At 36.1% G+C, this 25178-nt stretch overlaps 1 protein-coding gene and 1 pseudogene across 1 annotated transcript; one reads left to right on the forward strand and one right to left on the reverse strand.

Moving 5' to 3' along the window:
* The first annotated feature begins 1306 nt into the window (after positions 1–1306).
* On the forward strand, positions 1307–15599 carry LOC113119847 (four and a half LIM domains protein 3). Its single transcript, XM_026289533.1, has 6 exons — positions 1307–1452; positions 8347–8562; positions 10160–10334; positions 12740–12909; positions 13242–13428; positions 14879–15599. The coding sequence occupies exons 2-6, from the start codon at positions 8407–8409 to the stop codon at positions 15025–15027; spliced, it is 837 nt and encodes a 278-aa protein (XP_026145318.1). The 5' UTR covers positions 1307–1452; positions 8347–8406; the 3' UTR covers positions 15028–15599.
* Positions 15600–19979: 4380 nt separating this feature from the next.
* LOC113120289 (E3 ubiquitin-protein ligase TRIM39-like) lies at positions 19980–23711 on the reverse strand (annotated as a pseudogene).
* Positions 23712–25178: the final 1467 nt, after the last annotated feature.

Here is a 25178-nt window from a genome sequence, read left to right on the forward strand (position 1 = left end):
GAGAAGAATCATATAAGGAGACTATTTTTTCCCTTCTGGAATGTTTTATTTTCTGCCGAATTATCCCTCGTTTTCATATTCGTTGAAATGGATCTGGGAATAAGCATCAACCCAGTCTAACAGTAAGCGTGTATTTTGCCATAAAATGCTTCTTGAAAAATCCTGATATGCTGAGAACACGACACTCGAGATTGTTGAACAAGTATTACGTTTTCATATGTGAAGTCCCAGGGTCCAAAATAACCCTCTTTCCTTTTTTTTATTACATGATTCATTATTTTATTCATTCGCAAAAATTCCCCTTTCTTGAATGGATATAATGAGGGCTAGTGTGTGTCTGTATAAGTGTGTGTGAACAAGAGAATCACTGATAATTGTTGATGATTGTTGTGTGTGTGTGTGTGTGTGTGTTTCTTTTTTCTAATAAAGTGTAAACAAATAAGATATTAATTTTTGTGATTCAACTATAAAGATTATTACTTGTAAGATATCAAGAAAATAAGAATTGTTTACTTATGGTATATTTTGTCTCAGAGCACGCTGATAAATTAAAGCTATATTCATTCGAGCCCTTGTCTCTTTGCTGTGTTTGTGTGTGTGTGTGTGTGTGTGTGGCTCTTGTTTCACCTCTAGATGTAGCTGTTTGTCAGTATAAAGATTGTGTGCTTCAGCAAAATGAAGCACGCAAGCAGGTGGAACTAAACTAAATATAATTTTGAAGAAAAAGGACAGTATATAGATGATCTAATCAGAATTTAGAGCTAGAATTGTGTTTTTTATAACTTTTTTTTTTCAAATAAATGTATAATATGTTAAAAATAAACATTTGTTAAACCATATGAGGGTGCAGGTGACTTTTGGGCCTTAAATGTCTTAAATCAGAGCAAAAATAATCTTAATTTCATACAGTTATGGCATAACATTTTTCATGCACTGCAAAAAAAAAAAAAAGTCAAGTCTTTTATTATTTTTTTCCCTCAATACGCATATCTAGATATTCTTAGATAAAGGCTTTTGAGTTAAAGTAATGGGGATCTGTGCATACTATGAATTGTTATTAATACAAGACATTTACAATTAGATATCATATTAACATATTTTTCCATTCAATTTATTCCTAAGATATCTTACCTGGTCTTAAATTTACCTTGATGAAACCTGCAGGAATCCTGTCAAATGTTGTATCTATCTGTCTAAGTGTTGCTTTAAGACTGTGTGGGGGTTTTTCCATTAAATTCACATGTTGGACATTGGCTGAGGAATCGGCTCAGAGCAGCTGAAGGTCTGGATGTTTGGTGTGTCAGATGTGGGCGGGCTGCGAGTGCAAATGTCTCGCTCAGTGGGAGGATCAGCTCCGTGTGACGTGCTTCATGGGAAAAACTGCAGTAACACCACAGACAGACTTTACACACTGTGCACAGGGCCAGATCAGCTGGACTCTTCAACACCACGGTAAGACCTCAACTACTTACTGTAGTATAGAAAAAGAGCAGAATTCTTCACTTTTACAAGCTAAATAATAACATGTCTTCTAATAACTTCTATAGGGAACTCTTGTTGTCGTTTCCTGATGTATTAGTTTCAGTGGAAAGCCTGAGATGTGTTTGGTGTATTTGATGTATTTACTGATGATCGAGGTCAATGTATTTATTTAAATGGTAATTTTATTTCTCAATCATTTAAGTACTTTTTTTCATTTTGTATATTTTATTTTTTTGTGAATTTTTTTTTTTTTTTACTAAAATGTATGTTTTCACTACAACTGAAGTTTTTCACTAGACGTTAATTTCTATATATATATAACCTCTGGTTTGAAAAACTTGTTAAAACAGCACTGATTTCACGCTGTTCATTTCCGCTACAGTAATTACTTTGTAATAAGCTCAAAGTAGTACAGTTTACATTCTCTATAAAACAATGACAGTTTTACTGGACTGTGTGTGTGTGTGTGTGTGTGTGTGTGTCGTGCATGTATGGCACCCCAGGGGCTCGGCGACAAAGGCAGCATGAAAAGGGAGTTATTTTTATCAGGAATACAGGCAGTTCTCACAGACACACACACACACACACACCATATCTCTCTCAATTTTCACCAGTATTAAGATGGAGTTTGTCCACACTTCTATGTCCCTAGAGTCTTTTCTCATTCCCAGATTTCCTCTCCAGTACTTACAAACAGCACTGTGGTGATACCAGTCATATTTAAATACACCTTATTAAATGATTACCAAATTAAAGTACAGTGTACATTTTATCCTAAATCAACCAGCTCTACACTGCTAAATGTGGACAATTAGAAATGATAAAGTTGCTTTAAAACAATGTGAAAAAAAGAAAAAAAAGTCCACTACGCTTACTCTGATCATCAATGTACTGCCACAGTACCTTTTTACAAGTAACATGTCTTAAATGAATACTTCTATGTAAATATAACTTGTTTTGCACGACTGCGGACCATGATCTTCTCTTCAAAGAACTAAGAGTGAGGATCAGATCACTTAATCAGCTTTAGTGTTTGAAAACATTGGTCTTTGAGAATTAATCCACCAAAATAGTGACTGCTCTGAAACTGTAGTTGACCTGAAGGGAATTGTGGTGCTCATTGCTGGTGCACATACATTTAAGGGCTTGCAGTTTTGTGGACACTCACTGTTTCTGAGTAAGATTCATGGAGCCACAGTTGTCGAAATGATGAAGAACACTTTCCACTACGAGCAGGATTTATAGACCTTACCGTAACTTCAACCACTGGATCAGCATTGATTAATGATGTTTAAAACCTTCTGGAAATTATTTTGCTGTCTCTCCTCTGGGTGTTAATAAATAAGTTGCGCTGTCTTGCAGATGAATGCTACAAGAACTATCCAGGAACTGATTTATTAGTCTCAAAGTATAAACTACAACAAACCTAATCTTTCTGTTTTTAGGTTATTTGAATGCATAGTCCACCCAAAATGAAAATTCTCATATCATTTACTCACCCCCATATCATTCCAAATCTGTACCATTTAACTTTCTTCTGCAAAACGTAATGGAAGATATTTGGAAGAATACTGGTAACCAAACAGTTTGGATTCCCATTGACTTCCATTGTAATTATTTGTCCAATTGAAAGTCAGTGTTTGGTCATCCAACATTCTTCAAAATATCTTCTTCTAAGACTTACTTTCTACAGCAGAACACACACAAAAAAGGTATTTTGAAGAATTCTGGAAACCAAACACCTTTAGTTCCCAAATGACTTCCATTATATGGACCAAAATACAATGTAAGCCAATGGGAACCAAAACTGTATGGTTACCAGCTTTCTTCAGAATATCTTCTTTTATGTTCTGCAGTAAAAACCAAGTCTTGGAAGAAGATATTTTGAAGAATGTTGGTAACCAAACAGTTTTGGTTCCCAAAAATATAATGGATGTCAATGGGAACCAAAATTGTTTAATTGTTTAAATTGTTAAATAATTAAATTATTTTAAGGTGATATTTAATTTAACAGACATAAACATATTTTAAGAATTAAGCCTAAAACCACACTTTTTAAAATTCTTATAACTTTCTATATTTTCTTATTGGGTGCATAATCAAATATGCATAAAAGTCTTCCATTGGGAATACTTTGATATACAAGGGGGAATTATTTTTTTAATGGCACAGTCATTTGAAGGTTAGGAGTCCAGAGTAGGTCATCACCACCACAGTAACTCATTAAGTATTACGATGGGACCACATGCTTGCAAACAACATTTGCATAGAATTTGTATTTGAGCTTATTTTTGTACTGCTACATCCTGCAACACTAACTTTGCCGCCTTTTTAAAGAACCGCCTTATTTGGTTTCATTGTAATGGCAGACATAGATGGAACATGGCATTATGGTGAAGGCGCCAGTAAGGTAAACATGATGCTTGTTTATGGAGCAGGGTAAATATGCCTTGTAAAAGAGTAATTAAGGTTAACATCGGCATTCATTCTGTATCCGCAAGTCAACTGCGGTGTGCGCACTCGCACGCCTCGGTTTTTCCGCCATCTAAGTGTATGATGTCACCAGTGACTTCCAGGCGTGCAGTGAGTTTGGCACCAAAAGGAATAGTTTCCACTCTTATCCTGCAAGGATGGGTGTAAATGGAGGTGGGGGGCTGTGACCACATAATGTTTTCGGTTGACCCAAAAACTGGCTTGTCTTTCTCCATGAGTAACTGGGAGAAATGTTGGTCTTCTAAGAACTCCCATCTGGGTTTTCTCTGCCCGGAGAGTGGAATGTGCCATTTTTAGGCAGAAAAATGCCTTTGTTTGCCCTTTTTGAAACCACCAGATTCTTCCCGACCGTGGCCCTGACCACAGTGGCATTCCCACAGGGTGGTGCAGGGCACGGAGACAATAGCTGGAGACATGCCAGAGAAGAGCACTAGACTCACAGACACACACACTCTGTTATAACAAATTAGTTTTTCCAGACAGCTTTTAGAAAATCAAGGCAACTATTTATATGACTTTTTTTTTTGTTGTTGTTGAATTTGTCTACTTAAATATTTTTATTAAATATATTAACTTAAATTGACTTAAACTTCATGATGTGTTCTGTTTTTTTTTTTTTTAGGTTCATATAAATTAATATTTTTTAAGTTTATAAATTTATTTATTTATTTATTTATTGTATTATTTATTTATTTTTATAATTATATTTTAATAATATATAATATTTTTATATTATTCAACAGTTTTTAATAGTTTTAGATAGAAACACTTTGTTTTTCATTTAAATTTATTCAGAAGACATTCACATTAATCCAAAGTGACCAACAACTGAAAAACAAGCAACCTTTCAACTAAAAAGGGGGGAAATTATGCATTCGGCCTTTCATTTACATGACAAAAGCATATTGGGTGCCTGAAAACAATTTAAAGTGAAATTAAACAGTATGCAAAACTGCTAAAAAGTAGAAGTTGGCTCTCGAGACTGGAATTTACACTTTATCCTGCGCAAGTTTTGCTTTAATTACAGTGTGCTTCATTTCCCAGAATTCTTTGTTTTGCTTGTCTCATTTTTTTGTTATTCATTCCAAATCTTTCTCAAAATCCCAGTCTGACGTTTTCAGCAATGAAAATTGTCAGAAATACAGGAATCAATAGCTATACTAACTCTTAAACTGTGGTATTTTTACATATTTTATTAAGAAATAAAAAAAATAATAATCTTTATAGTTTGCTTAATTACATAGAATTCTTAGTTTTGCCATTCTCACTTTTCCTGCTGTTAAGCGAAGCACTCCTTTTATTCCCAAACCTACAAACTGACAGACTGAACATCTGTCAGAAATATGGGGAATGCTAAGTTTAACTACAAGTTTACACGCAAGTGGATATTAAGCAATTTTGTGGTATACTCTAAATCTGGGCTAAATTTAAAAGCCACAAACAACACATTTAATGTGTGGATGGATTCGTTTAGAATGACTTCAAAATGAAATGAAACAAAGCTTTAATACCATTGACATTTGGCCCGCAGGTGTTCAATAGCAATAACTTATTTGGCAGATAGACCCCAGGAAACAAATATTTACCAGAGCGCACACAGATACACTTTACCCGCTGGTTAATTTCTCACACACTAGTTGGAAACCTTTGCAGTTGCTGAACAACATGTTCTATGTGCTTGAATAAGTGTGAGTGATTTTGTGTAAAATTAAGGATTTATTATATTTTCTTCTCAAAACACATGCTGCACTGAATAAGTTGGACTCCGGTACACTGAATACCTGTGGAAACCACATTCAAAGAAAGTTTTTGTTGCTCTAATGTTCGGTTTTACAGACCATTTAGCAGCGTGTTTCTTTGGCGAGCTGCGGCTTAGGAAATATATGAGGTGGAACCAGAACAGAGACGCCTTTCCTGGATTTGCCATTGCAGGGGTCTTTGGAAGTCTGTACTGTTTTGAATGGGCCGCATCATGAATCTAAGATCATCTTGTTGATAAAGTGTGTGCATGTGGATCGGAAAATATTACTGTTACGCAAAGTCGTTAATCTGCACCTTGTGGAGGCAGGTTTAATCACGTGGGAACGCTGTGGAATTTATTTGATTAGTTTTTTCACCGTGGTTCAGCTTTAGATGGCAGGCTTAGGTAATGGAGAAAGTTATGAAATCAGGTTTGATCTTTAGTGGATAAGGTAGTTAAAAAGAAAAAGAGTTGGATTGAAATGTGATTAAAAACAAGTTTTTGTTGATTGAATGTTAGTATGGGTGGTTTGGTTTGAAATTCAGTTCAAATCGGATTTTTTTGTTAATGCATACCAGCCTGCGGATTTTAATTATTTTATTTTTACTATTCACTCTTTGACTGGTTGCAACCGGTTCATATTTAATGAATCATATTTAAGGAAAAGTAGAGGTCTGTTACATTTTCCAGGTTTTTATTGTACCAGGTAATACTATGGCTCAGCTCAGACACACAGACACTCTTTTGTGAGAGACGCTGTCTGTTAAAATATGACACATGTCTAATATAGCGAGACACACAGACTCCGGTATGTTAATGTAGTGGGAAAGTGTCACCTATGATATGAGAACTGGGCTACTTGGAATGATTCCCACATTCCCTTCTTCTTTCTGCAGACACTGTACATTCCGCAACACTTACAAATTAGTCTCTCCTCCTTCTGTATCTGTGAGAATTATTTATTATTTTTTTATGGATGAGTTGGACCAGACAGAGAACTGATTTGTGAATCTTTATTTTATTTGTTTATTTATTGTTTGTTTGTGTGTTTTAAGTTTGCATTTTTTTTTTTTTTTCTTTTTTTTTTTTCTATTCAAATGATGAGTTCAGTGGTTGGTTGGTTGATGTCCAGAGTGAGCAGAGCTGGAATCTAGACAAAGAAGTATTTCTAATATTCTATATTTATCATTGTGCCAAATGTTTTCCCATATTTCCATTTGTTATTTTTTGCTTTAGTTTTTCTGCCTTAGCTAGTATTGTAAAATGTGGAAAAGAATATGACCGTGTGTCCAAACATTAAGAAATGTTCTGTTGTTTATATCAAGAGTCACTCAGTGTCTTGCACTGCACTGCTATCATTATTTCTTGACAAAAACAATATGGTTTTAAAGGAATTTGAGCGTGATTCATAACTACTTCCAGTTTACAGGGCCGTTCGCTCATTTGTGGGTGAGAACAGGATGTGAAAGAGGGGGAGACCGTGTTATCACTTTCATAAAAGGAAATTCTGATGTTTTCTTACCCCTGGGGAGTTTTACATCTTATTAGATCCGCATGTTCTACAATTAGAACGACTCCCACAAAGAATGCCAGAGCAAAGCAGGAATAAGAGTGGGACAAGAGATACAGGCAGAGAAAAACGACATACTTTATGGAGTTTGCCGTTTACTTGTTATATTGAATTAATACTGTATGTTTTTTATGGGTCATTTAGGTGTTCAACCCTCTTCATTAGAAATTGAGACCCCCCAAAATAATCAAAATAAAAGGTTAAAAGGAATTAAATGAAAGCAGCTTCTCTTGTGATAACGGCCGAATGAATGTACATTATTCTGCTTATTTCACAACTATGAATTTTAACATTTTGAAACATTCATATGAATTGAAATGTTCAATATGTGAGAGAAAAAGAAATAAATCACTGACTGCGGGTTAAAATCTAACTAGTGTATTTGTTAATTAAATCCAAAAACACTTTTTAAAAAATCCCTTGTGATCTTAAACAGAATAGTTCATCAATGCATGTTTTAGCATGTTGCTACATGCCTTTGCATTGACTTCTTCCCAACTTATATATTTTCTCATTGAATTTCCAGTTTTGCTCTGAAATGCATCACATTACAGAAGTTAAATTGGATTGTGAATGGCATTTCAGTTTGTAGAGAGGCATTAGAGGCGATTTGTTGAGTTTTCACTGTGGGAATCTGTTTATTCTCACGCTCTGTCCAGGACACACACATTTATGATCACATATTTAGCACACAAATAAAACGTCCTCTTGTTTCCCCACTGGATCCTGATGACTGTCTTATCCTTTTAATCAGCGATAGCAGACTAGACTCGGATCCCTAGTGTATCTTTTGGCAAACTCGCTTGCTCTCCGTCTTCCTTTCATTCTCTCGAACCCACACAGAGTAGGCCCATTTCATTTACATTTACTCCAGTCATATAATCTTCAGGCCTACTGTTACGAAAGATTTACCACTGATTACAAATCCAAACAGATTCATCTTTGAAAGCAGGTTATATAAATTGCTCTGCATTTCTTTCTGATGTGTAAAGTCTCTCTTTAGAACAGCTCACCGTTAATTACTCAGTGACAACTTTTTTCAAATCTTGTTTTGCTTTAGGACTAAAGTGCATCTCAATCTGTTGACTGTGCTGTATGAGTCAGAGAGGAGCGGAGCGTCATGTCGGAGCCGTTCGACTGTGACAGCTGTAAGGAGTCTCTGTATGACAGGAAATACATCCCTGTGGACAATGTGCCCCACTGTGTCCCCTGTTACGACCGTCTGTACGCAAACACCTGCCAGGAGTGCAAAGAGCTCATCGAACACAACTCACGGGTGAGTGTTCAGGGATCAGCATCTATGAGACTCATAAAAGTTTTTTTTACTGTTACATTATGATAGATAGATGGATGGATGGATGCTTGCTTTCTGTCCACTTAAATTATTAAGTGTTTTTGTTCATATATTTTATGATTGTTCTTAAGTGAGTTTATACACAGAGGAATAAATTCACTACACCATTTACAGGTGATGCGACTCATTCGTCATAGATTTGCATCCTCACAGCTGGTCACGGTCACGCGTGACAGATCAGTGAAGCAGACGGCCAATGAAAACAGAGCAGGCCGCAGACGCCACAGCGCGCCGCTCACTGTCTGAGTTATAGATCCACTGGGAGAAATACACACTACATAAATACCAATACTCGCTCGCTCATTTTCTGTGTTTTCCTTCCTCCTCCTTCATCATTCATCTGCAGACGTGATGATTTGTGGGTCATTTGGCTAAAAGGACATCATTTCTTATATGACAGGTTTAACACAGTTTGAACTGCTGTGAATCGATCACATGTGAAGGACTGTTGGGTCTCACAAAGAGTTTTGGTATGCTTGCAAAACTCTCAAAGAATCTCAGTTTGATTTGCTTTTATTTTTGTTTGAATTTGATATAATTAGATGAGATTTAGTTTAGTTGTATTTATTTTGCTTTTTGCTTGTAATCCAGTTTGAATCAGTTCGATTCCTCTTTGAATCTGATATTCTGTTATCTTTGTTGTGATTTGAATTCGATCGAATCTAATTTGAATCAGTTTCAATTTGAATCACTTTTGAAATTGATTCTGTTTTATTTGATTTGATCCGATGCAGTACATTATTGTACATTTGGAGTACCATGTAAATGTAGCTATTTTCTATACCATAATATGTGATTCAATTTGATTCACTTTCAATTTGATTCACATTTGGGTCTAATTAATTTTGATCCAGTTCAGTATTAGTCAAACCCATTTTATATTTCAAATATATTATACCATGGCGTACCATGTAAATACAATGGATGAATTCCAGTATCAAAGAATCTGATCACATTACAGTATGATGTATTTTGATCCAAAGCAGTTTTGATTCAACATCTGTGAGAAACAGCAAACCGTCACCAACATCAACAGATCTGGTGTAGATAGAGACTGTGAGATGTGTCACATGTTTACTGGAAGGCCTTGAGTGTGTAAAACACGAGAAGCTTCTGTTCTGTGTTCAGTATTAATAGCCATCTGATCTTTGAGAGCTTGGATCAATGGATGGTAGTAAAGCATGTCTTTTTATTGCGTAAGGGTCTCAAACCATTCCTTTTTATGGTAGTGGAAATGACAAGACAATAGCAAGATCTGTTTTTCTTCAACTTCCTGCACAACCAGCTGCGTCAACACATTTCACCTTTTGTTCAGCTGTGCTGTGATCTTTGACCCACAGTTTGATGATGATTCAATGGAGTAAAATGCACATTTCTATGGACTAACAGGTTCTAGTAGCCTGAAAGTCACAAGGGCAAATCTAAATTCAATTATTACCAAGTATTGCATGCTTTTAATGATTAAATGGAATTTATGTTTGAACTGACATGCATATGTTGGTGTGCCGTCTGTGTTCAGGAGCTGTATTATGAGGACAGGCATTATCACGAACACTGTTTCCGCTGCTCGCGCTGCGACCGTTCGCTGGCGGACGAGCCGTTCACCTGTCAGGAAGACGCCCTGGTGTGTAACGACTGTTACTGCAATGAGTTTTCAACTAAATGTGTGGCCTGTGGGAAGACAGTGATGCCAGGTACAGTTCCTAAACACACATACATATGCTGTTTTATATACACTTGCATTTAAAAGATAAGAGTCAGTAAGATTGTTTTACTCTGCAACTACGTATTTAAACTGACCAAAAGCGGCAGAAAAGACATTTGTAATGTTTCAAAATATTTCTATTTTAATTAAATGGTGTCATTTTGAATCAAAGAATCCTGGAAAAACTAAATCACAGTTTCGACCAAAATATTAAGCAGCTCACCTGTTTTCTATGGAAGCTTGTTTGTTCCATGGAATAAAAAATTTAAAAAGGTAATTATGACTCTTTATTTCACAATTCTGAATTTCTTTCCCATGACGGCATGCTTACATCTTGCAATTAGGAATTTTTTCTCAGAATGGAAACCTGTGAGTTCTGAGAACAATTCAAAGAAAAAAAACTTGTGAGATATAAACTCAGAATTGCAAGAATGTCTATAAACTTGCAACTGCATGAAATAAACAAACAATTCTGTAAAAAAAAAAAAAAAAAAAAAAAAAAAAAGATTTGTGAAATATGAACTTGGGATTGTAAGCAAAAAAGTGAGAATTTTGTGATTTAAAAAAAAAACACCATCCAGCGATTAATTTTTTTTATTATTATCATTCTGTTGCGAAAATACCCTTCCATAGTTTTCAACATTGATAATAAAAATGTTTACTGATCATCAAATCAGTATATTAAGAATGATTTCTAAAGGATAATTTTACACTGAAGTAATGATGCTGAAAATTCAGCTTTGCATCACAGAAATAAAATACATTTTAAAATTGATTATAACAGAAAAAAGTTATTTAAAACTATATTAATATAAAAAACTATATTAATATTTATACTGTGTTTTTAATCAAATAAATGCATGTGACTTCTGAAAATCGGATAGATAGATAGATAGATAGATAGATAGATAGATAGATAGATAGATAGATAGATAGATAGATAGATAGATAGATAGATAGATAGATAGATAGATAGATAGATAGATAGATAGGAAATGAAGTTGAAGTGTTTCTCACTCTGCTTGTTAAAGCAGAGACTGAGTTAATGAGTTTTGATTGGGCCTCAGGGTGTGGCAGTAGAGATGTGACAGTGTGATTACAGACACGCTCAGCTGAGAGAGAAAAGCCTCAAGCACACGCCTGCAGGCCTGACGCCAACACTCGGGTGTTACGTTACCCATAATTACACTCCGCCGCCTGCCTCTTCTCTCTGGAGCTTTTTGGAGAGAAGTAAGAGACGGGGAAAGTTATAAACGGATAAAATTACAAACTCGAAATGACAGATCTCTCCTCCCTCGTTCATTCAAAACAGACCGGCTGTCTCAGCCCCCCGCTGGGTCATTTTCATGCCCATTCTCAGTCATTAAACACAGATCAGGTGAGCTGTTTTCCCACCAAACCTGTATGTTGCATCTGCGGCTTATATATTTCCAGATTCCACATGCATTTTTAATCGAAGTACAAGCCATTGTGCCATTTCCAGCCTACGATTTTAGGCACGCCTCAAACAAAAATCCCACACAGGAGGCTTGTGTAGATCTAGGGCAGTCCAGATGTACGCATAGTTGTGTGGCATGCATAACATCATGTGTAACCTTTAGCTTTGCAGTTGCAAATTACTTATCGGAAGTGATCGGCCATCCACAGCACAGTAAATACTCTTAAGGAAAGCCTGTGTAGTGAATAAACAGGTGAGGCTGTTTTTCAGAGGACATTTATTGCAGACAGGTAGAAGCACATTCCCTGATTGTGCAATTAAGCAACACTATAAAACACAAGGAAGCTATGGAATGAGGTTTAGCTCTAAAAAATAAAACGAACAAAAAAATTATTTTTGAGTCTATTCTAGATGTTAGTATTTTTATAGTGTTACTTCTAATTAATATTCTGTTTTTGCTTTTATTTTATATTTTTTCAATGAAGTTCTATTCATTTTGTTTGGTGCATTATCTTTTTTTTTTTTTTTTTTGTCTTAGATAACCATGACTTCACTGGACTTGAAAAATTACAAGAACATTAATATTAAAAAGTTAAAATATAAAAAAAAATTATTAATGAATCATCTTTTAGTAATTTTCTAAATTAACTACATATTATTATTATTATTTTTTTTTTTTTTTTGCAAAAGTATCTTTTAAATTGAGATACATGGTTGTTTGTTTTCTTTTACTTGGTTTTAAATAGTTTTTTCTTGTTCATCTTGTTTTCTCAAATTTATCTTGTTTCAAGAAATGTAAAAATATTTTAACTGGAGAATAAGACTAAAATACATGTTAAGAAATGTTTGAAGAACTCATATCAGTTAAATGCTTTGCTTAATATGTCTTCTCGATGTAGACAATGTGTTTAACATTTTTTTTTTTAGATTTACATGTAATGATTTCGATCTCTTAGGCTCTAAGAGGTTGGAGTACGGAGGCTGCGCGTGGCACGAGGAATGCTTTGTTTGTTGTGGTTGTGAGCAGCCCATCGGGGCCCAGTCATTCGTCCCAGATAAGGGCGAGTACTACTGCACGCCCTGTTACGAGAGACGATTCGCCCCACGCTGCGCCAACTGCAAACAGGTGAGATCAATACTGACAAGAAAGGTTCTTCATTGGCACTGATGATTCCATGAAAAACCCTCTAAAAGGTTCGTTATAGTGGAAAAATGTTTTTTAGATCATTAAAATGTTCTCCACAATATAAAAAAAAGTTTATTTTAAGAACTATTTAATAAAATTTCCAAAAAATGGTTCTATCACTGCACTTTTGGAGCCATTATATTTAAGAGTCCAAACTCCACATATCATAATATACATTTTTATATGGAGTAATTTTGGTATTTATTCCATTTCCAATCAATAAATCGTATGCCAGCGAATTAAAGTGTTTTTGTCTGTCTTGTCTCTTACAGATCTTGGTTCAGGGTGGTGTTACATATAGAGACGAGCTCTGGCATAAAGAGTGTCTCCTGTGTACGGTTTGTAAAGTGCAGCTTGCCGGACAGCCTTTCACAGCACAGGGTGAAGATCCATATTGTGTGAAGTGCTTCAGCAACCTGTACGGCCAAAAATGCTCTGGCTGCGACAAACCCATCACAGGTCAGTGTGTGTTCCTCGTAACAAGTCTGCTGTTTATTACCAGTCTCTACAGCTGCTAACAGAAACGCTTTGTCAGAAACAAATGACAGTTGTAACATAAACAGGGTCATGGGTTTGAAAGCAGATGATTCATTCCTTCACAATGTTGAATCAGTCTGAAATTGTTTTGCTTGTTTGTTGGGAACTCAAGAGTCTAAATCCACTGGGTTGTGAACTATGAGTCAAGATGGGGTCAGATATCTAGACTGTTTATGCATTTTAATATCTTGAAGTCATATTAACCTCAAAGCAAGTTCAGAAAAAGTTTTGTTTGCCATTAAAGAGATTTTTTATTTACTTACCCTTATTTTATACCAGACTATTTTCTGTAGAACACGAAAGGAAATGATATGCAAAATGGTCACACTGCTGTTTTGCACAATGAAAGTGAATGGGGACTGGGGCTGTCAAGCTCCAATAGTAACAAAAAAACTGTAGATGAACTAAAAAATTAAAAGTAGTCAAACAAAGCTATTTGACTTCAGAAAAAAAATATATAAATTGGGTGTTTTACTCACCCCCAAGGCATCCTAGGTGTATATGACTTTCTTCTTTCAGACGAATCCATTCAGAGTTATATTGAAAATCATCTTTGATCTTTCAAGCTGTTTCATTGCATTCAGCAGGTGTTGCATTGCTTCAGTCCAAAAAACAGTCCATAAAAAAAAAGTGTCTCATACTGCTCCGGGGGGTGAACAAAGGCCTCCTGTAGCAAATCGATGCATTTTTATAAGATAAGCATCCATATTCAAAACATAATAATCAATTGAATCTAGTTTGCGCTCATAGTTGTAAACAAAGCAGTTCCGGGGGAATTACGTATGAGGTCAGCTTTGCACATGTTCCACTCATGGAAATGAAGTGGAGAAATCAAAACAAAAAAATATCTAATTAGTGTCAAAGGATTTCAATACAAGCTAAGAGGAGCCTGGTTTTCCTTTGCTAAAGTAAGGAAACATTGCTTATTTTGATTCTGTAAATGAACATTGGTTTTCACGAGACTCACCAGCACATGCTCAGCACAGACTTCATACATCATGCTCCTGGAGTTGCTTCTGTGTACATCTGATGGAGAAAGCTTGATTAAAGTGATTATTACGTTTGAAATATGGATATTTTTCTTAGAGTAATGCATCGATTTACTACAGGAGGCCTTTGTGAAACACCTTTTTTTTTAATGGAAGAGTGCTCTTTTACACTTCTTTTGGACTGAAGCACTGCAACACCTGCTGACTGTAATGATAGATCTTTAAAGATTAAAGTTTTTTTTTTATATATAACTCTTACTGGGTTCTTTCGAAAAAAGAAAGTCATATACACCTAGGATGCCTCGGGGGGTGAGTAAACTTGTTGTTTTAGAGATTGTGGAGACCATTCAACAAAATATAACAGCTCTAAATCTTTTCCTCAGGTTTTGGAGAAGGGAAGTACATCTCGTTTGAGGAGCGTCAGTGGCATCAGCCATGTTTTAAGTGCTCTGAATGTTCTGTCTCTCTGGTCGGAGCAGGATTCTTCCCCAATGGAAAAAAGATTATCTGCAAAAGCTGCAATGCCAAATAACCCACAGATGATAACAGACCTTTGTGTATATAAATACATTTATGAAACATCTGACATCATTTAAACATGAAATGTATGATGTACATTAATGTTTTGTTGTTGCATTCTCCCACATCTGGATTTAAGAAATCTCTTATATTGAAGGATATGTTTGATCTGGCTGAAGAATTTTAAACTTTAAATTAGAAACTCAAATCATTTGAACCAAGCATGAGTACACGCCAAAGGCTTAGTTTCCTGAGATGTTGTTTTTGTCATTAGCCTTTTGAATTTACATCTGAGTAGTTTCCCATGTGTTTGCATAAACTTCAGGCCTTTAAATTTCCTCCAACAGCAACATTCCTCAAAAAGATTTGCATTTGAACAAAATACACACACTGACCCAAATGATTGTTAATATGGGAAGTCCTGTGCTCGACAAGATGCAACGCTCAAGGATTGAATCATTTAATGATGCATATTGACAAAAAATGTTGTTTGTTAAACACAGTGAATTTTACAGTGCACTATTTTATTGCACCAATGTATGCTTTAAATAACTCTCACATTAAATATTTGCATATTAATCCCTATTTATGTTCCTTTCAAAATAATATTTTTGATGATTTTTACAGATGCTTGATGAATTTTTGCACATGAATGCCTTTTGTGAAACTGCTCCTACTGTTCTATTCCCTTTCACAAAAAAATTTGAAACAAAATGACAAATTTCAAATATCATTTGAGGTTCAGTCAGGTTGAATAATTAATTCTTAAAGCAAGGATTTAACTAATTAATGCGTTGTCGGAATTAATTCTTAATATTTTCTTACCTCATAATTTACGGAGCTCCTTACTTTAACACTGAATTGATGTAAAAAGATGTAAAAGTTCATTTAATTCTGCATATATCATACCATAACATTGCTAAGAACTGTCTGTCTCCTTACAGTAATGGACAAGTCCTCCATGTGAAGTTAATTCTAATAATTGCTTTTGGTTATGCTTGATTTTAAATCTCATGTGAAACATTTATTATTCCTGCACTCTTTGCCCTTTTACCAAATGCCAAAATACTGACAAATGTTTCTTTCCCAAACAAGGGCATGCAGCACCAAAAACATTATGATGGAACATGTAATTTCCTAAAATGATTGATGCAAGAATTGAAACACAAAGAGCAGGAAGTACAGACAGTACCTAGTTTGGGTGAAGTACTGAGATAGCAGGTCAATACTAAAGCAATGTCACACCTGTTCTCAGATTTTCCACACACATCCAGTGTAAAATATGGGCTGAAGGAGACCGTGATCCTTACAGGGAGAGCTCTGTGTTATTAAGGTTTTCCAGGATGTCTTTATGACATTGTTTTAGATACAAAATATCATATTAAGTGTTTGTACCTGCTCTTAAGTTAATTTCTCTTACTCCATATTTTTGTATTTTTTTCCTCATCTGCAAAAAAAATGTATCATCTGTTTTGATGTTTTTTTTTTTTTTTTTTTTTTTTTGTGGATCTATGAGCCCAGCTCTCCTCAGGTTTACACAGGTGTCCACGATAACACCATCCACTAGCATCTGACAACCACAAACACTAGACAACCCTATTGTTCAACTATTTTAATAAATGCAGCTCAGATTGATATTTCGTTAAATAATGCAATGACAATTATATACATTTTCAGAGTACAAATTGCCTATTTTACTCTATTTAAGAGGTCCAGAAACAAAAATATGAGGATGAGAAACATGACAAAGCAGAAACAATCTTTTTAAACCCCTTTTAAAAACATGAATCCGTCGTTGTAAGTTTAAAACATTCTCATGACTCTTTCCTTGGATGCAGTTGACCCTGTTTATAGAAATATGAAAATTGTGCCTTAGTTTGTCCCAGGAGAGACTGTGGGTCCTATTCGCGATGTACTCTGGGGTTTTGGTTACATCTTGTGTCCTAATCCTTATCAGATGGAACATTTCTCCTAATGTTTCTGTTAAAACCATCTGAACTAATCATTGTAACCACCAAGTCCATCATGTGTTAAATACAGCAATACATACTCAAACCATGTGTGAAAACACAAACCATGCATTCAAATCTTGATCCAATTAGGGGTACAGGCATCATTATTCATAATTAATTTGACAAATTTGAAATAAACACAATGAAAAATAATTTTAGTTAAGTTAGCTAGAAAATATATTCACTAAAGAAAGGTACAACTTTCATCGGCTTTTTATGATATATATATATATATATATATATATATATATATATATATTTATATATATATATATATTGTTAGTTGTCATGCTTTCATTCAATGAAAAACTGAAGTCATTGCATTTTTTTTATTTATTTATTTATTTTTTGAGATGACGTTCTCATGTTAAATTCATACGTTGACTCTAGGGGTCAAACAACTAAAAATCAAGTCAAGAATCTGGGTGTGATTGAACTGTCAGTAGTCATGACAAAGCAGTAACTAAATCAGCATAATATCATCTCAAAAACATTGCAAAAAATAGTTGTTTTGTTTCCTGTCAAGACTTGGAAAAACCTGTTCATGCCTTTGTCACCAGCAGGGTGGACTACTGTAATGGTCTCCTCAAGGGCCTTACCTTCATCCAGAAAACTGCTGCCAGGATTCTGTCTACAACCTGAAAATCTGAGCATATCACACCAGTCCTTGGGTCATTAGGATTGGTTTTAAAGTACTTTTACTCGTTTATGTATCACTCAATGGCCTATAGAGCCTCAGACCACTCATTAGGATAAATGCTGCCTGAGATAACTGCATGTTCATGGATTGGTTTAAAAGGGGTTATGTATTGATGCTCAAAACCATTGCAGCGATTGGCTGGTGGCAATGTAATGAGATCATATAATATACATTTTTGACAACAAAGACATTAGTTTATTCCAGTAACATTTATTTTAACATAGTTTAAGTTATCAGTAAAATATGGACTATAAATTAAATGATTAAATGGTCAGTAATATGTTCACACGATATGTTGTGATGGGTAGATGAACCGGGTATCCCTCTCTAATCATCCACCCTCCTTATCCCGTTTGTGCGACTTCAGCCGCTTCTTGACATGGGTTTAACGACTTCTAAAAAAGTATGTAATACACTTTTATATTAATGGTAAGGTACTTTACAATCAGAATTGATTGGCGAGCAGCTGCAGTTACTACTGTTTAATGCGGTATTGATTGCCATTGGTTAATGTTTTCAATAAAACGCAACCTATCTACAATAAACAGAGAGAGAGCGAGTTAGATACAGAATATGGTGGGGAAGCAATGTAAAAAAAAAAGGCACCAAGCTTCTCGTCAGAGGAAATTGAAGTTTTGCTGGACCTTGCCACCAGGTCATAGATCACACCCCTATGGTCCACTATAACCTGCACGTTTATGGCTGCATATCCCTTTCGTGATATGTACGCCTGATCAATCACTGATGGATTGGCGATAGGGATGAGTGTGCCATTCACCAGGCCCAAGACTCTGGGGATGCCAGCAATGGCCTGCATCGTCTTTGATTCAATACAAGGACACGTTGGGTCGCTGCCATTGTTGGTCACTTACTGGACACCACCATGCTTACCCATTTATAGATCTTAGCCATTTAGAGCCAAATTGTTTGCCAGATTTTAATTATCAAAAGTGATTGCCAATTTAAATGCTTCAGTAACATTACAAAATAGCCTAGGCTAATTACCACCATATTAGTTCTGATACGACATAAAGTCAACTTCATAAATAGGCCTGTATCCATTGCGAACATATTTTACTATTAGTCTTAAAATGTCCATAACATACAATCATTGTTGAGCCACAACATTGTCAACATACCATAGTTGTATACTTGTACTGTGCTGCGTTGATTTCTAAATACTGCTGCACAGTGGCGCCGACTAGCGTCTTGAGCTCAAACAACACTAAGAGAGAGCTTACCAATGGTCCAGACCAACCTTACGAAAGTGTGACTTACAGAAGATATACTTAGCCTACAAACGTGTCGGGAATCGTGCCCTAACGTTAAGAGAGAGGTTAAGGAATAGGTTAAGAACTACTTATCGATAAGAACGTTTTGGGGATTCAGGGCCTGTTGGGGACAATCTTGCTTATATTTCTTAAACTTACCAGTGAGTATCAGATGTGTCCACAGGGATCTTTAAAAGGCAATAAATATTCTGTTCTTTAGAGGTTGAATGTTTCAGGTATCCATATTGTTGTTGGCCAAGTTATTGTCACTTTCTTTGAATCTCTCACTGAACTCCAGCATGTGTGTTAATGTGTGCCTTTTTTTGTACCGAGCCTGATGTTTCTATCAGCTTTATCTCAGTTGCTTGTGTATATAGCTTATACAAGTGAACCAAAGAAGAAATATTTGTATAAATTTCAAAACGTCTTTTGTGATCCACAAAAAAAAAAAAAAGGATACTGTGTCTCTCGATACTTCACAAAGACTTGCGTCATAGTAACACTGGATGTGCACCAACAGTTGAGTGGATTGCAATATTTTCTGTAACTGCTCTGCTAACTAAACCATCACACTCTGCTCTTACTGATGGAATGTCAAATGAGTGAAGATTGGCCACCAGGCTGTGTATTGGCATCTAGTCTCCCTCACCATAATGGCCAGTCTTTTAGTTTATTTGTCCACACCAACCACTCAAGTTTAGAAGTACTGTTAAAAATGTCTTGCTCAATCTATACTCAACAGTTCAGTGGTTCAAGTGTTTCCTGGTAAATTAAAAAGTAATCCGATACTAGTTACTTGTAATGTATCTGATGTAACTCGGGTTACTTGTAATGAGTTGTTACCCTTAACAGTGAATATCGTAATATATTCAGATTCGAAAGCATCACAGTTATTGATATACATGATTAACATCAACACAAAATCAAAATGCAAGAAAAAAATTTATATAATATATTGCAGTAAATATTTATAAAAAATTATATATTTTGCACATATTTTTTTAATGCATGTGCCCTTGTAATTGAGGGCGGTCAATGACCTCTAGCAACCTGTCACCAAATAAGATCACAGCAACAGCAAACAAAGATCCAATTCCCAAAATGGAAAAAATCAAGTCCTGCTGTACATTTTTTTCTTTTTCTATATAAGCTGTTTCACATGGATACACATCACAATAGGGACGAAAATGCTTATTTGGTGTTCCAAAAAAAGTCACAGTTTTGGACCAGCAGAAAGAGAATGACAGCAACACAACTCTTCTTTTAGAAAAGAGTTTCACAAACTTCAGAGGCATAAGGCCATGCCATCCTTCGAGAAGTAACAAATTGATAGTGTTTTAAGAACCTCTATGTAAAAAGAAAAACATTCATTTAATCTTAAACTTCATAGAGGAGTAAATTAATTTACTGACAGGTGTGATGATCAGTGGGCTTGAGTTTTTCCCTTCCGTGTTTAGATCTGGGCTAAAGTATGGATAGAGTTTGTCAGTGAAAGACTGACCAGTGTAAGAGTAGATATGAGAGCTGGACTCCACATCATAAAAAGAGACCAGACCCTCCTCATAATCCACAAACACACCGATCCGCTGCGGCTTCACTTTCACAAACAGAGAAACGGGAGGATCAGAGAGAGCTGCATATTCATAGCCATTCTTCAGCCACACAGTCCAGTATCCATTACTGGGATTCAGTGTGATCTTTCCCTTCCTGGTAACAGATTCTCTGGCCACTCCTAACTCCCATCTAGTCTTTTCCTTCATCTGCACCTCAAAATAAAATTTTCTTGAGAATCCCTCTGTTCCTAGAACATTTGTATAATTATCATATCTCTTTCGGTTGTCTGGGAGTTTCTGCCAAATATCTCCACATCTCACTTGTTTTCCATCTTTGGAAAGGATGAGGATTGGATGAGCTGTATCAGGATCCAGAGTCACATCCACTGAGGAAACGTGGAATATGAATCACAACTTACACAGACAATACACACATTACACATGAATCCATTTTCAATCAAATCGCTGTGCAGTATGAAGCTGTATATGAATGTAATCTACTGTAGTTCAGACAGCACACACTGTACCTGCATATTGCCGCATGCACTTCAGCTCTGTAGACACATATGAAAATAACACATCTCAAGATATTTTAAATGTTTTATGTGTGAAATTATACAAAAGCTTAAAGGTTACGTTTAAAGAACTGTGTACAACAACATGTTTTTTTATATCAGACTGATGTATTTATAGATGTACCCGTTTGAGCAAGTTTCTCATCTAGAGTTTCCTGCAGTTGAGTCAGAGCTCTCCTCAGAGTCTTCAGATTCTCATGAGTCTTCACACTGATCTCAGGCCAGTTCCTGGTGTTTTTAAGACTGCGCAGGGATGAGGAAATCTACAACAGGAGAAAGGATAAATCCTTCAGCATTGGGAGTGTTCTGGTGTCATATACTGCATTATCATTGAACAGAGAGATGTTCACTGACCTGTAGGAGGTGGAGGTGATCTTCAGTGTGTGAGAGCTGCTCTAGCTCAGTGTTTCTCATCTTTAGCTCAGTGATCTCCTGCTTCAGATCTTTAATGAGCTCTTGCTCCTGTTTCTCTGCTGCTTTCTGCTGCTCCTCCATCATCTCCAGCACTTCAGTATAAAATCTCTAAGGCAAGAACCAGTGATACTTTTGCTTATACTTCAGTGTTTTTAGGGGGTCTTCAAAGTCCCTCAAGTAAAGTATTAAACCATGTCCATTTGCACAGAATGATTTGTCAAATCATGTGTTTTGATTAGGAGTTACTAGGTAAAATCTCTTTAATATCATCAGGTAATTACAGTGATGTTGATATTTACAAAACAGTACAATTACCAGTGTGATGTGGCTATAAAAATTTGAGAAAATTATATTTAAGACAAATTATAGCCATTTAATATGTCTGTATTTGCTCAGATGAACCAGTTTCAAACACTATTCTCTATTTTTGAATGAATCACTTAAGTAACTTCATACCAACAGTGTGATTTCACTATCATACTACAATTCAACAAACCAGGTGCCAGTTGTTCAAAAAGTTTAATCTGGATCAGAATGATCTGGATTTGGAAATACCATGATTTGCAATCCAGGATCAGGTACTCCTCCTTTTGAGCTTTGTTTTTCAAAGCAAAATTGGATTGGATAACCCTGATCCATATACACACTTTTTCAAATTTCCAAAAATCCGGATTACTAGTGCTCTATGAAGCCCCTAATGGGACATGGTGATGGTGATGCATTGCATTTACACAAATAACTACTTCTGACTGGTCCATCTCTGATGATTGTACCAATGTAATTTACAATCAGTGATTTAAAAAAAAAAAAAACTTTAATGAAATATATTTTTGTTGGATATTCACAGCTGTTTGGGGATATATTACATGTTACAAATGGTGTATTTTTTGATTCGTTTTAAAGTTGTATTACTTTTTTGTTCCTGAAATCCAGCCTTCTGCTGGAATGAGAATAATCCAGTTTTTCTTGGATCAAAAGAATCCCAATCTTACTAAAAGGTTTTAAACAACATACTGAGGGTTAAATCCAGATCAAAACCAAGATTGGATTTTGTGATCTAATCCGAATTCAGGATCCTTTTTTTATTTTGAACATCCCATTATGAAGATCTGATCCAATCCAATGGGCAAAATCCAATCAGATTACTTTTGAATAACTGGCCCAAGTCAATTGAGCTAATTAATCTAAATAAGTGACTTGTCTTGAATGAATCAAAATAAAGCACTTGTCGTCATCCTCCGGTGTAAGGATGTATCCTGTAGAAAGAATCACTTTAAAAACTTTTCCCCACTACTAACACAGACTGACATTCTGTCTGGAACAAACACAGACAGGGAGAGAGCAAACTAATGTTTAAAATTAATACAAATATTTCAAACTCACTTTTCTGGCTTCTGCTGAGTGTCTGATGTCTTGAATCTTCTGAATTCTGTCCTGGATCATCTGCTGCACATCTTTCTGTGCCTTCATCAGTTGAGTCTATAGAAAATAAAACACAGACATGCTTTTGAAAATAGATTTACTGAAAACGTACAATATCTTTGACAATTACACTTTTTATTTTATACGATCAATCAAATTAGGCTTTTAAAAGCCGTTTTGTAAATAATTCCTACCTTCTTCTCTTGACTCTCTTCTTCTAGACTCTAGAGGAACAGTGTGGTGGTTCTTGTGGTCTGTCGCAGTGCACATTGAACACACACTCGTCTGATCATCTCTGCAGAACAGCTCCAGAGGTCTCTCATGTTTCTGACATATATAGTCCTCCAGATTTCTCACAGGATCCATCAGTTTGTGTTTCTTTAAACCTGCCACTCTTAAATGAGGCTCCAGGTGAGTTTCACAGTAAGAGCTCTGACACACCAGACATGATTCAGGGCTTTCAGCTTTCTTTCCTCACAGAAATCACACAGAACTTCAGGTTTATCCACAGGACTTTTCTGTTCATAGTGATCTACGATCTCTCTGAGTGTGGTATTAATCTTGAGATCAGGTCTTTGCTTGAATGTATATTTACACTATGGACAGCTGCAGGTCTGACTGTTGTCCCACTTATTCAGACAGGTCTTGCAGAAGTTGTGTCCACATGGAGTGCTGACTGGATCAGTGAACACATCCAGACATATAGAGCACTGAAGCTCCTCAGTCAGTGGACCACTGGAGGATGACATGACTCGAAAGTGAAATGATGAAGATAAATCACATATGTTACTAGTCTAAAGTTCAGTACACTTAAAAGACAAATTTGGAAAATGATTAATTAGAGGATAATGACTATTTTAAATTGATGATTTACATCAGATAGAGAAGCAAGAGAATCGACTTCATTTAAGAACAGGGATACCATGGTCCTTAAACCAGGTACTGGTAGTTTTGGCACTGTGTGCAGGTGCCAAGTCCTGTTGTAAGATGAAATCTGCATCTCCATAAAGTTGGTCAGCAGCAGGAAGCATGGAGTGCTCTAAAACTTCTTGGTATACGGCTGCATTGACCTTGGACCTCAGAAAACAAAGTGGACCAACATCAGCAGATGACATGGCACCCCAACCCATCACTGACTGTGGAAACTTTACACTCGACCTCAAGCAACATGGATTGTGTGCCTCTCCTCTTTTCCTCCAGACTCCGGGACCCTGATTTCCAAAGGAAATGCAAAACTGACTTTCATCAGAGAACATAACTTTGGATCACACAGCAGCAGTCCAGTCCTTTTTGTGTTTAGATGCTTCTGACACTGTCTGTTGTTCAAGAGTGGCTTGACACAAGGAATGGAACAGCTGAAACCCATGTCTTGCATACGTCTGTGTGTAGCGGTTCTTGAAGCTGCAGTCCACTCTTTGTGAATCTCCCCCACATTTTTAAAAGGGTTTTGTTTCACAATCCTCTCCTGGCTGCGGTTATCCCTATTGCTTGTATACTTTGTTTTCTACCACATCTATTCCTTCCTTTCGCCTCTTTATTAATGTGCTTGGACCCAGAGCTCTGTGAACAGCCTGTGAATTTGGGATTTTCCTTCGTTGTCAGTTATATTCATCAAAATTAAAAGAAATAAAAATTTGAATTATATCACTCTGTGTGTAATGAATTAATATAATTGTGATGAGTGGGGCGGGGCTGAGAGCCATGGGAACGGAGCTAGGAGTGATTGGAAATGAGTGACACCTGCGACACTCACCGGTCTCGAGTCCCATGGAGGAGATTGGAAGGATATAAAAGAGGAGCGACTGCAGTGAAGGATGAGAGAGGACCGGCTGGTATTTATTTTGTGTTTTGCTTTTGTTTGTGTGCGGCAGTCATCTGCGAGGGGCTGTCATGCTGTTTTGTGTTTATTTAATTATTAAAGTCTTTATTTGAATGTCCACCGGTTCCCGCCTTCTTCTTCCCGTGATGATGAAGTTTGTATATTGTTACACTGGTGCTTAATCTGGTCATATGCCTTGCTACAGTCATCAGACCACACATACTGTAGCGTACCCCCTTCTTCTACAATCATGTTAACGGTTCTGCTATTCTGGCGAATTTGGCACAAACCACCTATAGAACCCTCACATCCCAAGCACACACTTTAACTTTAGACAAGTGCATGGAGTGGGGAGCTCCAGCTCTAAATTAGTGTCAGTACAATCCCTGCTTAAATAC

This window comes from Carassius auratus, chromosome 19 (genome assembly GCF_003368295.1).
Source record: "Carassius auratus strain Wakin chromosome 19, ASM336829v1, whole genome shotgun sequence".
Taxonomy (NCBI): Eukaryota; Metazoa; Chordata; class Actinopteri; order Cypriniformes; family Cyprinidae; genus Carassius; species Carassius auratus.

What these genes read in the sequence shown, in the direction of transcription:
- LOC113119847 (XM_026289533.1), top strand. Translation starts at nt 8,407, where the DNA reads ATGTCGGAGCCGTTCGACTGTGACAGCTGTAAGGAGTCTCTGTATGAC. An exon ending in TCATCGAACACAACTCACGG is followed by an intron (nt 8,563 to 10,159) that starts GTGAGTGTTCAG and finishes GTCTGTGTTCAG; the next exon opens with GAGCTGTATTATGAGGACAG. An exon ending in GCTGCGCCAACTGCAAACAG is followed by an intron (nt 12,910 to 13,241) that starts GTGAGATCAATA and finishes TGTCTCTTACAG; the next exon opens with ATCTTGGTTCAGGGTGGTGT.